Source organism: Eutrigla gurnardus (assembly GCF_963514095.1).
Source record: "Eutrigla gurnardus genome assembly, chromosome: 8".
In the NCBI taxonomy this organism is placed as follows: domain Eukaryota; kingdom Metazoa; phylum Chordata; class Actinopteri; order Perciformes; family Triglidae; genus Eutrigla; species Eutrigla gurnardus.
Window position 1 is genome coordinate 18,629,177 of NC_139922.1, and position 16,516 is coordinate 18,645,692.

The following is a 16,516-nucleotide window of genomic DNA, read 5'->3' on the forward strand; positions in this document are numbered from 1 at the left end:
AAGCTGCAGACAGGCTGGTTGTTGGTTTTGACAGCGACTTCAAGCTACATGCCTCTGTGCTGATGATGTTTTAATGTCACCCCATTGCAGTTCGCCCGCTTTACTCAAGTTGCAGGGGGGAGTGGGGGATTCTCACCCCATGCGAGAATCGATTACGGCTTTGTTGACAGTCGCTGCGCACTATAACCTCCCATTAAGTCCGACATATGCCGCGCCTGGCATTGCTGCCGATGCAAGCTGTTTTCTCCCAGCGCTCCCGTGGCATCAGCAAGGAGCAAGATCTCATAACATTGTCTTAACGTGAACTTCTGGGGAAAAGTAGACACATTTTTACGAAAAGTGTCATTGCTGAAGGTGCGGCGGAAACATGGTTTACCAGCACGGAAAAACGGTGCAAATCTGCTCACATGTCATGAAATTACAACCCTTGACACTATTTTATCTTTAGTTCAGCTAATCTGTCTCAAAATATTCATAACCAATCATGGCGTGTTTTCTTCAACATTTACAACAAAACCTGAATTATTGCAAATTGGGTAAGGAGATATCCCCCCCCCCCCCTCCCCCCTCCCCCTTTGGAACAGAATCAATTTGGGAGTATATCAAAGCAGTGAGGCAGATGAAAAAGAAATTCTACCTTTGAATTGGAAATCCGTCATGAACAATGTCCACGTTTTGGATTGCTCTTGAGACCATGTCTTTGACCACAATGTAAATTTCACATTATCACAAGGGAGGGGGGGGGGGGGGGGGGGGGGGGGGGGACTTGGGTGGAGATGATAGAAAATGTCTCGTTAATACAGCTTGGGATAGGTTCAAGAGAAGTTCAGTCACAGATGTGGCTTTGATTTGGGAGTTAAGGTTGGAGGAAAATAAATAAATAAATAAACTGAGTGAAAGTAAAGTTTTCAGGCCATGAATACTGAATGACGTGCATCTTGGGATAGGGGATATTTTTACTTTCACAGCTCAGACAGTGTTTGCTGCTGCTAGAATGTTTGTCTGAACTCAAGCTGAACAAACACACACAATACATATGCTCAGTACTGGAAAATGTGCCATTACTAAGAAGTTAGTCAGTTACTGAGATACTGTGTTAAAATTTCACATGTTTACTTTTTTCTCAATGTTCCAATCGTAAATGATTCCTCCAAAATTCAGATTCTTCTATGTCAAATTACCAGACAGTGTTACCTATTTCTCCCCGTTGTCTTCATAAAGCCTTCACAGACATTATTTCAATGTTTAAATCACCTCCAGCGGGAGACTTTAATCTTACCAGACACACCAGTTTCTGAGCTATTTTGTGAATCTCAACATCCTTGTCGGCAAGACAACGTCCGGTGACTATAAGGAAACAAGACACTTAACTAAATCGTACCACGTCGAGGGTCTTCGCCTCCCACGTTTTCCATTTGCTTTCTGCAGTGTTTGTTTTTGGAAAACTAGTAATGTCAACTTGCCACGCACATAGATAAAAGACTGATGTGGCCGAAATGGGAACGCCTCCGAGGTTTTGAATTTGACTCTACATGCTCTGCGGTGGCTGATAGCTGGGTTGAAGATGAACAAGCACTGCCATAGTGGATTGGGAGAAATTGGCTCTGTATTTCAAGGTAGCTCATGTATACTTATGCCATTTTTTTTTCTGTTGAGACTGTCATGCTTCCCTTTATGCCTTTGTAAAATAACAGGCTTTATTGTGCTTGGGGCTGCATAGATCACAAAGAATTTGTGGGTCTTTTTATCATATTCAGGCCTTTATTCATGTAAATCAGTGTGGCTCTGCCGTAGGTAGGCTATTATTTCCCATTTGAATGGCAGATCAGAGTCTGTAAACAATTGCACCTACCTGGCACGGACTACAAACAGGCTCCCAAAAGGTTTGCCGGTCTTTCTCTGAAATTGTATAAAAATAGCGAGGTCACATCCCCCATACAATTCTAAAGAGCTCACGGGAAGGACGTAGCCGTCTCTTGAATGTGAGCTGTTTGGCGTCACACACTCACCAATCAGGTATTCTTGTCAACCCATGGCTGTTTGGCTCCTTCCGTTTAGAGATGTGCAATATGGGGATTGACAACAGCATGCATGACATGACCACAGAGGATCGAAATCAGGACAACAATCGAATGAAGAAAGGTTTCAGTTATTCTCTTCCAAGTAAGGGATGCAAGTTTCTATGATTGTTACGGAGAGAAACAAGCGTTTTGCCCGATAATCAGACTGAACTGCCATTTCGATTCGCTTCATTCATTCAGCCTGACCTCATGTTAGTATTTTGCTTTCAGCAGATCAATAGCCAGTGACATATCCGTTCTGGTGTCATTTTCATTTAAGCTGTGCAGTGAATGGATGGGTGAATGAAGAAATATGCCAGTAAGTGACTTCATATGTGGCCATCAGAAGCCAATTTCAGTTTATTCAGCATACCAGTCATTTCAGATTCATGTATACCTTGAAATATGTTTGTGGTTCTATGTTATCATTTTCCTATGCCGCATGTTTTTTTTTTGTTATTGTAAAATCATAAATGAGTCCAACCGTTCATTCTCAGTGTCCCCTGCTCCCCCATGTATGATGGTCTTATATATTTGTTTATTGCTGTTTATTTGTTTTGATTGTTATTTATTCTTTCTTAATTTCCTGTTTGTTTTTTCCACTCAGGTTTATTTATTTAGTATGTATTTCATTTTTTATTTTTAAATTCTGAATTAATTTATAGTTTGGATTCTAAAATACCTCAATACGTTTATATATTTTTTGGTCAAATTAAATGAATATGCAAGAAACCGTAATATCTATCTATTAGGAATACATGACAAAAAATGTATGTTGTACTTGTAAAGTAAAAAAAAATATAATAAAATATAGGTAGGATTTGAATCATGGAGAAGGGGTTGGATTAAATTAGTGTATACATCTTCCTACTCCTTTTCGGACATGTAAAAAAAAAATAGGCATAGGGATATTTTCATATATTTCGATGCCTTCTAGTTGTGTAATATTTTGTTTTCTGTATGACACTTTCTGTATTCATTTTGACATATTTGAAATAAAAACCCTCTACTCTACTCTACTCTATGATGACGATGCCTGGACTGCAGTCACTTCTATGTTAGCATGGAGAGGATGCTCTAAGCTGCCATGCTAGGTGCCAGGGAACTGTGCACCATCTGTACTTGTTTATGTCATTTCCCTGAAGTGATTCTCAACATGCTGTTTACATGCCATCCTTTTGGCTGACTGACAGCTTTTAATCAAACTCTTGACAGAACACACACATTTTAACAGTGTGTTTAAAAGAGCTAAATACCAGTGTTTTATTCTATAATCATAATTTAAAGATGTACCATATAACATGCTTACTGGGTTTAAAAGCTGCCATGACCTGCAGATGCCACATTTTGATGCGTAATTCGGTCTTAAAATCAACGTAATTAATTAGAAATACTTAAAGCTGCATTCTGAAGAAATCAAAGATGCTGGATTTATAACGTCTATCTTCATTCCATGTGTTTCACGGTTCCTTTAGGTGCTGTATTTCCATACGTCTCTGCGGTTGCCCAGCACGTTGGTGGTTGTGGAGCTGGTGTCGTTGTCACGCAGGCCAAACGGCTCCCAGCAGGCCCTGGGGCGAGGCTTCACTGTCCTGGAACTTTTCACCAACAGGCCACAGGCTCAGGCTGCTGATGGGGACAGAAGGTGATTATCCCATCCTAATGACACCAGCCGGGGTATTAATTTGGTTCATTATGAGGAGATGGTCCAAGGACAGGTGTGGTTGTGGTGAGGGGGTTGCTGCTTCAATATCACCCCGGGACTTCCAGATTATTATACATACCTATCGCGTGTTTGCAGAACATCTACTTTGCATAAGCAGTTTCAGGGTTTGTGATGTTGTCAACACACTGGATTGAGAGGGGAAGGTCAGGGAGCCATGTCAAGTTTAATACCTTTATTTGTCCCTGAGGGACAATTGGCTTGCTGCAGTAGCAATAACAATAAAAACACAGGGCTATAGACGCTTAATAAAAAAGCACACCTAGATAAATATACAATCGAAATGCATAAATACAGGAGTAAAAAGGTGAAAAATTCCAATTAAAAAAGAGCCAAAAAAGAGCAAGGGTGGTTGGAGATGTGCTCATGCAACCTCTACTTTACAGAGTGAAATGGCAGAGGGAGAATTCACTGTATATCTGTTATTTGTGACTCATGGCTGTCTGAGGTGGGAACAGGAGGGCAGAAACGAGTTTAGTTGTTGGCACTAGAATTAAATGTAGCTGGCACGACATTTGACTCTATTCATTCATTCAGGTTGTTTTCAATTAATCTCTTAGGCTGAAACTACACCATGGATCACCAAGAAGCCTCCTCCATCCCCTCCTGAAGGACACTGTTGACTGTAAGGACATTTTTTATATACTATGTATTGTGTGTAGATCTATTCACTTTAGGTATTAGTAATGTGTAGTAGGTGCTGTGAGAAAACAATAAAATGATAATAGGCAGTGAAAACACAAATAGTTAAACTATCTGAATGCTCTGCCAGGTACCATCAAAGAAGGATGGAGCAACTGCATGGAAGGACAGTCAAACAGAGAAGTCCAAATGAGAGAAAAGACAAACAGCCATACATTTAAAGCAGACCTCAGCTTCCTCTCTGCGTTTGGCTTGAAATGAAAGTATTCCCAGGCAGCCAGGGTCAATGTATTATTGACCATCATATCTTCTCCTCCGGCCAGTTTCGCTTATTGTTGTAGTTTACTTTTTACTCCTATTTACTCCTCGAGGCGTCTATGTGCAAGGTTATTTCCAAAGCTCTCATAGTGATTTTTCTTGCACTCAGCATACCTAACATTTACATACAATAGGTAATGAAGAACGCTATTACTTACTTCTTTCCTTATTCTTCTTACTGTGGGTGTGAATTCACAACTAGTGATGGGGCAATAGAGGAATTTATCGCAGATCGCAATAAAAGAGACTCACAATCACGTGATTGTGGTAAATTTCGAATATGGGGATAATCATAAATATCGTCACCAGTGACTTGAAAAAGCTGTCTAGCTTGCTATCATGGTAGAGAAGTGGAAAAAAAAGAGACTGGTGTGGAAATTGCATCGAAACGCAAGAAACAACAAGTTGAGCGCACAAAATGTGTGCCTCGTTTATTGAACTAGCAAAAAGCACTGAGAAACAAGATGGCAACGTCCAGTCACCCCACGAGCACGGGGCTCTACGTCATCATATCAACATACCGTAGGTAATTTAAAGGGACGGCGATCCCAGAGTAATCATACCTACATGCACAACATTGAATAAATAACTGCATGACACAACAGTGTAAAGAACCACAAAGAACAATGGTGAATTATGTAAGTCCATCCACTACACTGGTTTAAAAAAAATACAAAAGTATTGTTTCTAATTCAGAAGAACTTATGATTTATGATCATTTTACCTTATTTAGGATTATTCAATTCATTTTTACAAAAAAAAGTTGTTTGTCTTATTTGTGGCTCAATACAAATATTTCTTTCTCCATAAAATGTCGAGTGATACCAGTATGTTTAACGGCTATTATAAGACGGTTTTGATGAACTATTGATTGTATTATCTTTAAATATTAGACTTTTTCTCAGTTTAGCATTTGAGAACAAATCTTCTTGAATTATTGAGTTTGCTGCTGAAGCTCAGGGTTGGTCTAGATACGTCCTCACTTGGCCTAAAAACCAAGGCTATGAATTACAAAACACCGTAGTGCCTCACAGTATGAATAACACTGCGCCCAGCGAGAGCCAGAGTTCCTGTCTTGGCTATCATGTCACATAAATATTAGAAAACCTTCTCTCAAACGGACTCTTATACTAGCTGAATTATTAACCACATGCCTGTTGTTTAGTGGGACGTGGCTTTTTTTTTGTTCTCAGGGCCACATTGCTGTCACTCTTGCTGCTTATTTTAATGGTCACAACCCTTTTTATTCTATTTTATATCACTTTCAGTCTCATCCACTGTGACAGGAACACACAGTCTACTTGATGTGAATTTGAAAAGAAAAAAATAAGTATCTAAAATGGTCTGGTGCTGGAGTGAAATAGGCACATTCCCTTACATTCTTGTCTGATTGTGTGAAAGAATTATAATGAAAATACATGCCCTGGAGGGCGACATTGTTTTTATCCTTCATTCATTACAAATTCCACATTATTCAGTTTGCCTGACTTTGTTTTTGAAAAATACTGTTTCCTCCAGAATAATATCTTCATTTACTCCTTGTAGTGCTGCAAATGAAGTTGGGGTTGAAAGTTGAATTGAATAAAAGTGAATGAATTTAATAGCAGTATTTCCACATGTAAAGTCAAAGCATGCATCGCCCATTATCATCATTACAACAGTGTTCTTCTTCTGTAGTCCTAAAACAAGCTGAGGGCTTAAGCGAGGACAAAGTCCAAAAAACGGACTGTGTCACTCCCCCGGCTGCGTGGCTGGGCCGGCTCTCAGTTGGTTTCAGTTCATTTAGGTTAATAAATAGATGTAGGCAGAAACCAAAAATCGTCAGGGATGAGGGTTAGGATTCATCGTCCTCTCACAGACTCAACAAAACGTTTCTCTTTGCATTCATTCCGCATGCCACTCTCATACGGGTAATCACTCCTCTCCCTTTATCTTCTTTGGCATTTGCCCTCGGGCCGTGGCACATTACGCAAGACCTGCCCTCTTGAATGTTGGCAACCAATCAAAGACAACAAATGGCACCCTGTGAACGTGACAGGACTGAAAACACCTGGGTGCAAAACACAAGGGGCTGCGTTGGTGTTGGATTGGCACTGGAGAGAACACAAAATGCCAACTGGGCTACCCTCTGCTGGTGTTGGGACCCCTGCTGTGCCCCTCTTGGATCGAGACTGCGGAATGAGGAGGCTGTTGTTGTAAACATAATCTAAACCGTCCACAGTTTTTCTGAGCTGACCTCAAATGTACATCTTGAGGCCAGGTAGCGCACTCGGGGAGTGATTTGGTAGATCTGAGATCTAGAGTTTTCACATATTGGTTCATAACAACTTTGAAGCATTTTATATAATTGGGAAAAACTTGTTGAAAGAAGCTAATATTGACCACCAGGATATTGACTAGGACGAGCTTGTGTTTGTCCCTGTGTGTCTTTGGGGTCGGTTACATCTATAAATGCTGTATGAACGTTCCTGGTACGTATCTATGAGAATAGCAAACAAACCTCAGCCCTATTATTTACAAAAAGGAGGTTTTTGTCTGCTGCAAGGCCAGTAATTACACTCTGTCCTCTGGAGTACACCGATAGGTCAGTGGTCTGTCTGAGGTTTTCAGTACAAAATGTTGTCATTGTCTTCATACTCCACTGACAATTGTTTGCTGCCTTACAACTTGCAACAAAAGTTACATTTGATATGTTCTTGCATGGAGAATGTGTTCATCGACTAATGAAAAGAGAATGTATGCCTTTGGGTATCTCAGTTTCTAAGAGATCAATGGAGAATCAATCCTGTGTGTGACCCGATAACTGGGTGGTTAGAGCACATATTACACGAGTGCAAATGCCCAGAGCAGCGAGTCCCTGGTTCAATTTCCAGCTGGCCAGACAGTTTACTGCATGTCATTATTTAATCTTTGCCCACATTTCATGCATAACACTGCATATTCATACAAAGTTGCACTGCATATTGGGGTCACAGAGTTCCTGAACAATTTTGACAATTAGCACTAGATGAAATGTCAGGGGATCGCTAGAGTTGCAATGCTTAAAGGCTATTACAAAAATTGCATGAATGGTGTAATGTGTGCATGGCAACATGATCAACAGTTGGATAGAAAACTGCAAGGTGAGCTTTAAATGAGTCTTTGTGTAGTCTTTAGCTGGACTGGACAAGGATAATCATTTAGCCCCGAAATCCAATGTCATCTCATGCCATTGGAAAACAGAAATGCACTAGCACTACTTTTTAAAGCTCATCTGTTCCAAATGTAAAAGTGCCCTCGAGCAAGTCACCGAACCCCAACTTGCTTCAGATCTGGAGGCCAGAATCTTGCGTAGTACCTCTGTAGCCAATGAGGTATGTAAAGCGCTTTGTCTGTTAAGGTGCTGCAGGGCTTCAAAGTAACTTTATACATTGGGCACTGGCACACCTTACTTTTTCATTTAGGTTCAGCAGCTGCTGGTGTGACATCGGTGCAAGCAAAAGCGTTTAATATCAGTTGAGTTGGGAGTCGGATGATACCATCACCATACTCCTTAAAGTGATGGTTCGGAGTAAAATGCACCCTAGGTCATTTCCACCAAGACATCCAGCCAAATACCCCCTCAGAAGCATTTTTAGCGATGGTCAGCATTGGTCAAAATAGGGCGATCAGCCGAATGGCTTAGTACTAGCGCTATGATACAGTGTGTATATCTTGTAAATAACCCCACTAATAATGCATGCAATGTTACCAAACTTCTTCAGTAGTACACATAGGGTCTGTACTCACAAAACAAGGCATTTGAAAGTTTGTAAGTACACCAGGAGTTTAAAAGAACACTTGCCTGATAGCTTCTATCCTCGGCTGCTATGCTACCGCAGCGTAGACGCCACTTCCGTGTTTACCCAGCCGATGCCGTGCCGCGTGAAACTCGCGTCACGGCATTGGCTGGGTAAACACTGAAGGATAGAAGCTATCAGGCAAGTGTTCTTTTAAATAAACTCCTGGTGTACCATAGCGCTAGTACTAAGCCATTCGGCTGATCGCCCTATCTTGACCAATGCTGACCATCGCTAAAAATGCTTCTGAGGGGGTATTTGGCTGGATGTCTTGGTGGAAATGACCTAGGGTGCAATTTACTCCGAACTATCACTTTAACCAATTTCTTCCTGTTGTAATGCCGCTAGATGTGGTAGGACTGGATAATGCAGACGAAAGGTTGATTGAGTGTTTTTATGATGAACTATATATTTTTTCAGTATGTTGTTAATCCAAAAACCTTTTTTCCCCTCCTCCTCATCCAAAAGCAGAGGAACCTGGTTGCACACACACTGCCCGGCACCACAGACTCATCAGAGTTAGGAAGTACGAATAGGAAAATACTGCCCCCTTTTTCTACAACTCATGACGCCAAGAATCTGAATCAAAACATAAATTGTAATTTGAATGGATGCATTATTGAGATCTTCCTCAATTCGATCATAACAGAGTCCAGCCAGCTTTGACAACAGGCCTTCATCGTAGAAAAAGTCCCAGTGTATAGACTGCTGGTGGCTGCCAATGAATGGATACAACTAGATAGTAAACATGATTACATTCAAAGAGAAAGAAGGAAAGTGTTTGTCTAGTAGAAGTGCAAGGTGATGGGATGGCTAAAAATTCCTATTTGTCATTTTCCGTGATTATAATGATTGTTTTTAAATGACATCGCCAGATTACGTTTGAGAAAAAATACAACCACTAAGCTGATGAACATATGCAAAGTGCAGCTAAAAGCAAGAAAAAAAAAACAATTCTGAATAAGGGGAATTTTGGATAAACATGCTTTTCAATTTTTTTGGGGAGAAAATGAAGGCAAATGAAGTTTAACATAGTTTCAAACTATGAAACACTTGTTGGACCAATGCAAATAACGAAAGCCCAAATGCAGAAATATCAATTGGAGACAAGTTGGTCTGAATCGAAACAGAAAAAGGAGCACTATAGAAAGAAATAGCGTTGCGGTGGCAGATAAGTCAAATCTTCTTTATTTTCCAGAGCTGGAGTCAGGGTCAAGAGGCAGGAAATGGGAAAAGGAGAGAAGATAGAGGAAAGGAAGTTGCCTTGGGGCTTTTGAAAGTCTTAGTTCTCTAAGAGGCAGGGAGGAAACAAGCACGAAGGGAGGCAGTAAGCTCATTGGCTTGATCTAAGCTTCTCCTCTCAACCTACTGGGAGGGAAGGGGAAGGAGTGGAGCGAAGGGAAAATGGAATCAGAAGGATGGAGAGCTGCTCTGGGGCCCTCGTGGTGTGATGAGAGGACAAACAGATGGTACATTGTGTTCACATTAGCATATCTAAATTTGAATTAACACCACGATGCATCAATTTATTGTGCGTACGTCTGTGTGTGGGGGACAGAAAGGTAGTGCCTTGACAAATTTTTCTCACTGATGCACCAAAAAAGAAAAACCCCTCTCTGTGGCGAAGATAAGTTTGCTGGTGCTTTCAAAAGGGTTTTCCCTGCACATCCGACTCAAAGGCAACCCACATAAGTGTTTGCTTTCACCACCTACGCTGGGCTTTATTGCTGTTTGGGTGAACTTCAAACTTCCAACACACATAATGAAGTTAAACAGCAGTTTTCCCCCCGTTGTGGCTCCCCCACCTGGAACATGTTCCACTTTAGGCTCATATTGAGCTCAGGCGAACTCTCATTCAAACCGCTGTTTCACGTGTGCGTTCAAGATGCACCTCTATTGCCGATTTGATATTTATTCAAATTGGAATCCACTTATACCGCTTTCAAGTGGGTACTTGCTGATTCTGAGTATCGATATCAGTTTTATTTATGAAAATGTAGTCTCACGTTCAAGAGACAAATCATATAATTCACGAAAGCCATTTCAGTCCAAATTACCTAATATGGAGTTGTTTTAGAAAGCCTGAGGTTTACATCAGTGCTAGCTTCACTGTTCGATGCCTAATCTCTGGGAAGTGACATGCAGAAGCACCAAAGTGGAGATTGCTTAGTACAGTACCGTACATAAAAACAAATGCAAGTCACGGCTAAGTTGGCAGTAAAACCGTCTCTCAAAAATCCTCCCATTTGATTTCAGCTTTATTACTTTCTTCTTTCCCACTCATCTCCCAAAGCCACTGCATCCATTTGTCTGATGCTGAGCCATTCCCCCCCACCAACACACACTTCCTTGGTTTCACATCTCTTGCCAAGATGCCGCTCGACTGACTCCGATGTACCACACCACCGCTGTAAGGAAAATTTGGGGTAGTTTTTACTAATCTATGCACAGCATCTGACTGAAACCCAGGCTTGATGCATAATGAATGGCAAGAAATAAATGATGAAAAAGTTGCAGACACCTGGGCAGCATCTGTGTCAGGAAAGTTCTATGCTTGACTTTCTCCCCCCACACCTCCCTTTTCTCCCTTCATACCTACTTTTCTTCATGGTGAGAAACACCTTTTCAACAAAAGCTGCTGTCACCACTGAAAGCGTTTGTAGAACAGAGTCGATGCTGTGCTGCAACCTCATAGATTTCCCCAAACATTTTTATTTATTTTTTTGCTTTACACATAAGCACTTTTTTGGGGTAGTAAGTTTAGCGTTAGAGGGAGTTAAAGGGTTTGGCTGAGATGAGTCACGGACAGGGAGGGGAGGAGAACACAGTGATATTCTCCATTATCTTCTTTCCTTCTCAATCCCCTTTCATTGACTTTAAGGATAAAGGCCTTGGCTCTGCCCTGGAAATTGATAATAAAAAAGAAAAATGAAAGTGGCTTTAAGAAATGAACATTCTACCCATCCTTCCTTTGAACTCATCAGATTCTTTTTGTTTTGTACAATTGAAAAAGAACTCCTTTTATTAAGAGAAATGTCTCTCCCTCGCTCCTAAGTCCCCTCGATACCATTTATTTGAAATACATTCAACAAAGATTCTACTCTCCTTTCAGACCTGCTATTCAGCTGATCCCATCGTGATGTATTTTTTATTTTTCATAAGTCAAAATATTACTTCTGTAGCTTTGAAGAATAACAGTAGCATCAATATGTTAGTGATGGATTTACCAATTTGTTTTGAAGTGGAACATCGTGAATTATTTTAAAAATTCATTCAATTCATTCAAAAGTCATTGGGAAGCTAGCACTGGGCAATTTCTGAACAAATTGGATTCTTCCTTACAAAAGTCTGGACTATACTCCATATATATATACAACGTATTCAATATTAAACTTGTTTGTCTTGTGGGCCGAGCTTCACACAGAAAAATGCTCTGATGGTTTAAAAGCTGATACATACAGCTGTGTGGATTACATTCAGCAGCCTGTTTTTATTGAACTGTGGGAAAGCAGATAGCATCCTCTCAAACGGACAGGGACAGTGATGGGGAGGGAAGGGACGAGATAGATAGGATTAAAAAAACACTCATAATAAGTTGATTGTGGTGAATATCTTTAATTGGTAGAGAAGGTGATGGTATAGAAGTGAAAAATAGAGCCTGCTTTAAAATATTCCGAATAAAAAAATCTGTTTTTGAAATGTATTTATCCTTTATTTATACAGGAAGACCTGATTTATGATCGTCTTAGTGACGATTATTTGATTATAAACTTAAAAGGATGGTCACTGAAAACAAATGTTTGTCTTATGTGAGAGGCAGTAAAAGTGTTTGTTTCTTAACTAAATGTAAAGTGATACCAGTTTATACAAGTTTTAGTACCAGCACCAGTTTTAAGCATATTTTGATGATTATCTGGATAATATTGTGAATTGTAATCATTATGGCCAGGATGACATTTTCATATCCTCCCATAAAAAGTTTAGCAGGTTATAATGACACCGTCTTTAGTATTTTTTTAAGTTAAAATATAGTAAAAAAAAAAAGTTTATTTTCTGTGTATATATATATATATATATATCAAAGTCATACCTTCTTAATATTTGGGCCGTATATATATATATATATCAAAGTCATACCTTCTTAATATTTGGGCCGTCCATCATTTTATGTCTATCACAGCGTGAATCCTGGTGTCCTGGTGTCAATTCAAACTCCAAGCGTTTGCAGAATTTGAAAATTCACACTATTCCAGCACTCTTTCAAAGGATCCGGCAGTGTCTTGTGATGTTAAAGTGTGTCTCATCTTTTCTCAATTCATCTTTTCCCCTAAAATGTTTGGGGGTTTAGGTATGGTGACTGAGGAGGCAAAGCCTTGCAAGTCAGCAATCCTTGCTCTCTGCCTGGGACTTCAAACAGAGCTGGCATTGCTTCAATGCATCTTTAGGGTGATTGTCATGCAGGAAATGAATAGTCTTCCACACAACTTGAAGCCAGAAGGATCGTAGGCTTCCAGGGAGACTCTCTTTGCCTTCCACTTACGTGTATCTAGTGGGAGGCAGGGCAGTGAATACACCTATATGCATGCACCTACGAAAATGCAGAAATTGGCAATGATCGTAATGGTTTTAGACGTACGCTGTTTACCGTGACAAAAAAGAACCAAAACACATCCCGGCACTTAAACGCTCTCAGACGACGCCACCGTTTCACTATCTTTAACGACCCGTGTTCAGATTGCTCACTGTCACCTTGTTGAAACGCCCTACGGGAGTGAATGGAGCTTCCTGTATTGATTGGCACTGATGCCTCCTGAAGGTGCAATCATTAACCCTGTCAGAGTGAAAGATTGTGATGGCGTTCCGGGCTTGAAGGAAGCCAACAGACGCGGTGCATGAAACGCCGCTTTGCTTCAACTTCCAAGCGGTCCGTGCTCCGTGTCAGTGGCGGGGAATGGCGGGTCGACCCTTGTCATTGGACGACCTGCTTGAACGATGACAGCGCTCTACCTCCATTGCTCATACCCGGTGCCTCGTCTGCGCTGCCGTGCTCTTCTAGAGGAGCGCCCTTTCCAGGTTGAATGGTTGTCATTTCAGCCCCGGAAAACGACGCTCGCACTGTAATGGAACGTTGCACCTAGGTCACCAACACCCCAAATGGAATATTGAAAAATGGTCTGCGTTTTTTTGGTGTCATGTTGTCTGTGACTCATTGCTTTGGAGGAAATATTAGACTCCGACGCACCGAGGAGATTGATTCTTTGGGTGTGTCGGGGATGATGGCGGGCTGGAATTTCGCATCTATCTCATTTGTATTCCAAGTGGCAGTTTGCTTGTCTGTCATGAGATGCATGTTGAAATAGTTCAACGGTTCTGCATAAATTTGTTTTTATGTCTTTTTCTGCAGACGGCACTCTCCTGAAAACTATTGATGGAGCACATTTGGACTGTGCCATAAAAAACCACCACGCCCTGGGATCTGTCATGCACCTCCTGCCAGAGAATGTCCTTATATGTGGGAACGAGAACATTCCAGGGATTGCAGCTTCTCCAACAGGTAAACTTCACATCACTGGGAAGGTCAACGATCCCAGTGCAACAAAGCATAGGTTACCTTATGCACAATATATGCAGAGAATACAAGTAAATAATAAAAACAAGAAACAAAGGATGAGAAATACAAGCAATATAGAGCACAACCACGGTGTAAATAAGTGATTCAAATGCTGAGAAGTGGGATCTATCTATCTAAGTTTATTAAATATAAATGCAAGTTATGACTTCCTGTGATGCTCTGCGGTGCATCTTGGTGGAATGACTGGTGGAGTGTTTGACCAGCACGTCATGGAGTGGGTGGGAGAAGTTGTCCAAGATGCCAAGGAGCTTGGAAAGCATCCTACTTTCTGCCAGCGCTGTCGGGGAGTCCAGCTCCACCCCCACAACATCGCAGGTCACTTTTTTAAATCTGTTGGCGTCCGCTTCCCTCAACCTGTTGCCCCGGGGAACGACAGCAAACAGGATGAATAGAACACCGGCCACCGCTGACTCATAAAACATCTTCAGCGTTGTCTGGCAGATGGTAAAGGACCTCGGCCTCCTCATATAAAAGAGGCCGCTCGGTGTTCTTAACCCAGTCCAGTGTATTGTCCATCATGAACAGACGGCCATTAGTCATGATCCTCTTATTTTCATTCTAATACCGTTGTACTTTTACTTAAATCACTTTTTGAATGCAGGACTTCTACTTGCTTGTCACAGAGTGTTTTTACACTGTGCACTCGTAAATAATTGAATCACAAAGCGATGATGACACAGCAAAAAAGTTACCCACAAAGTATGGAGAAGGTGACCCTAGATGGTCCGCGCTGGTTAACAGTCACGCAGGGAACGGGGATGGGGGCTCAGTTTTTCCCTGCAGAGAGAGAGAGAGAGAGAAGCTCACGGCGCTGCAGAGTGTAGAAATATTTTCAGATCATTATGACACTGTGGCAGGACAAAATACACTTTGGCCGGCTGCCACAGTCTAGGTAATTAATGGGCAACACCAGTCAGAGTACCTGTTGGACTCACTTTGTCTTCCTTTGTACCAACCCATTGGTTTGCTGTGCAGCTCACTAAAGAACTGTACGAGATGCCTTAGATCTCGACACTGCAGATACTCGACAGATACTCTGGGTGCGGCCATCTAAGTAATCAAAGAACCCACCACCTTCAGCACATATCGGCTAAACTTGCATAACATACTTCTGCAAGCGCTGACTTGTCTTTCTCCAACTTCCAAAATAACAAACAGGACAGTCATCGCGGTACTTAATAGTGGCCTTTTTTTTGGGGGGGGGGGGGGGGGGGGGGACTTAGTTCCATCAGAAGTTGAAATGTCTGCAGTGCTTACAAAGTAAGTTTCTAAGGGGAAATGTAATGAAGTCTGACAGTGCGGAGCTATAATCATTGGGAGTCAGTGGGAGGTATGGTAGCCGGCTAATCCTCTTCATGTTCTGGGGCTGTGAGCAGCAGAGACCTAAGCTGCCTTTTAAGACCACAGCCACCGGTTTGATATTCACGCTGCATTCAGAACAATCCAACGCTTGATGGCTACATTACTCCTGGAGAGATTACAATCACGCTGGCTATTTTCCTCTTTGTTGTGTCTGAAATGGCCGATCGTGGACTTCACAAGCTTTTCCCGCTTCATCCGTTGGCTGTGATGCTTTCTCCAATCGATTCCGATTCAATTTACGCCAAGTGTCCAGATGGAAACGGTTTATGTTGGACTGATTGACACAAGCGCTGGTATCTCTCTCTGTGGTGTAAATATTCCAGTGATTGGCATTAGGTAGCTTAGCGCAAATCAATGGAGCAGTCGTTTAGACGGAGCTGCTCTTCCTCAGAAAAGTCTAATCCAATATATTCAAAATCAAAGAGGGGTCAGAGAGTGAAGGCTGGCTGTGTTAGCATCGGCCAAAGAAAGTGGGTGCGTTTCCTCATCCAGCTAATTGATATCTCCGTGAGGGAGTATGAAATATGACAGTAAGCCAATCATGGTTAAAAAGGGAGTGTATAACATTTGACTTGAGGGTGAGACACTTATTAAATACTGATAGTAACACACACACACACACACACACACACACACACACACACACACACACACACACACACACACACATTATTTGACCCCTCTTCTTTCAGCTTTCAAGAACTTCTGGTGTGCCATGATACATTTCCTGGTGATAATGGGAGAATTTCAGGGAACTTTGCAAATGGGTCACAAAAAGAAATATACTGAAATATATTTCAGAACTATTTTACACACGTTTATTACACTAGATTTTCCTCCACAGGAATCCAAAGAGAACACACGTTTTCTGAGCTGCAAACAAACTTGGAGAAATCTCATTTTTAGACCCAGAAGCACTTTAAATCTGCTGTAATCATGTAAATGCCGTGGCTTGTTTATA

At 41.4% G+C, this 16,516-nt stretch overlaps 1 protein-coding gene across 3 annotated transcripts in view; it reads left to right on the top strand.

Moving 5' to 3' along the window:
• The window catches only part of nphp4 (nephronophthisis 4), a 129,694-nt gene that overhangs the window by 14,014 nt on the left and 99,164 nt on the right, over positions 1-16,516 (top strand). For all 3 annotated transcript variants that reach the window (XM_084014468.1, XM_084014469.1, XM_084014470.1), the window contains exons 3-5: positions 3,536-3,705; positions 4,344-4,408; positions 13,966-14,115. In XM_084014468.1, coding sequence (XP_083870594.1) covers positions 3,536-3,705; positions 4,344-4,408; positions 13,966-14,115 — 385 coding nt within the window. The remainder of the gene's footprint in view (positions 1-3,535; positions 3,706-4,343; positions 4,409-13,965; positions 14,116-16,516) is intronic.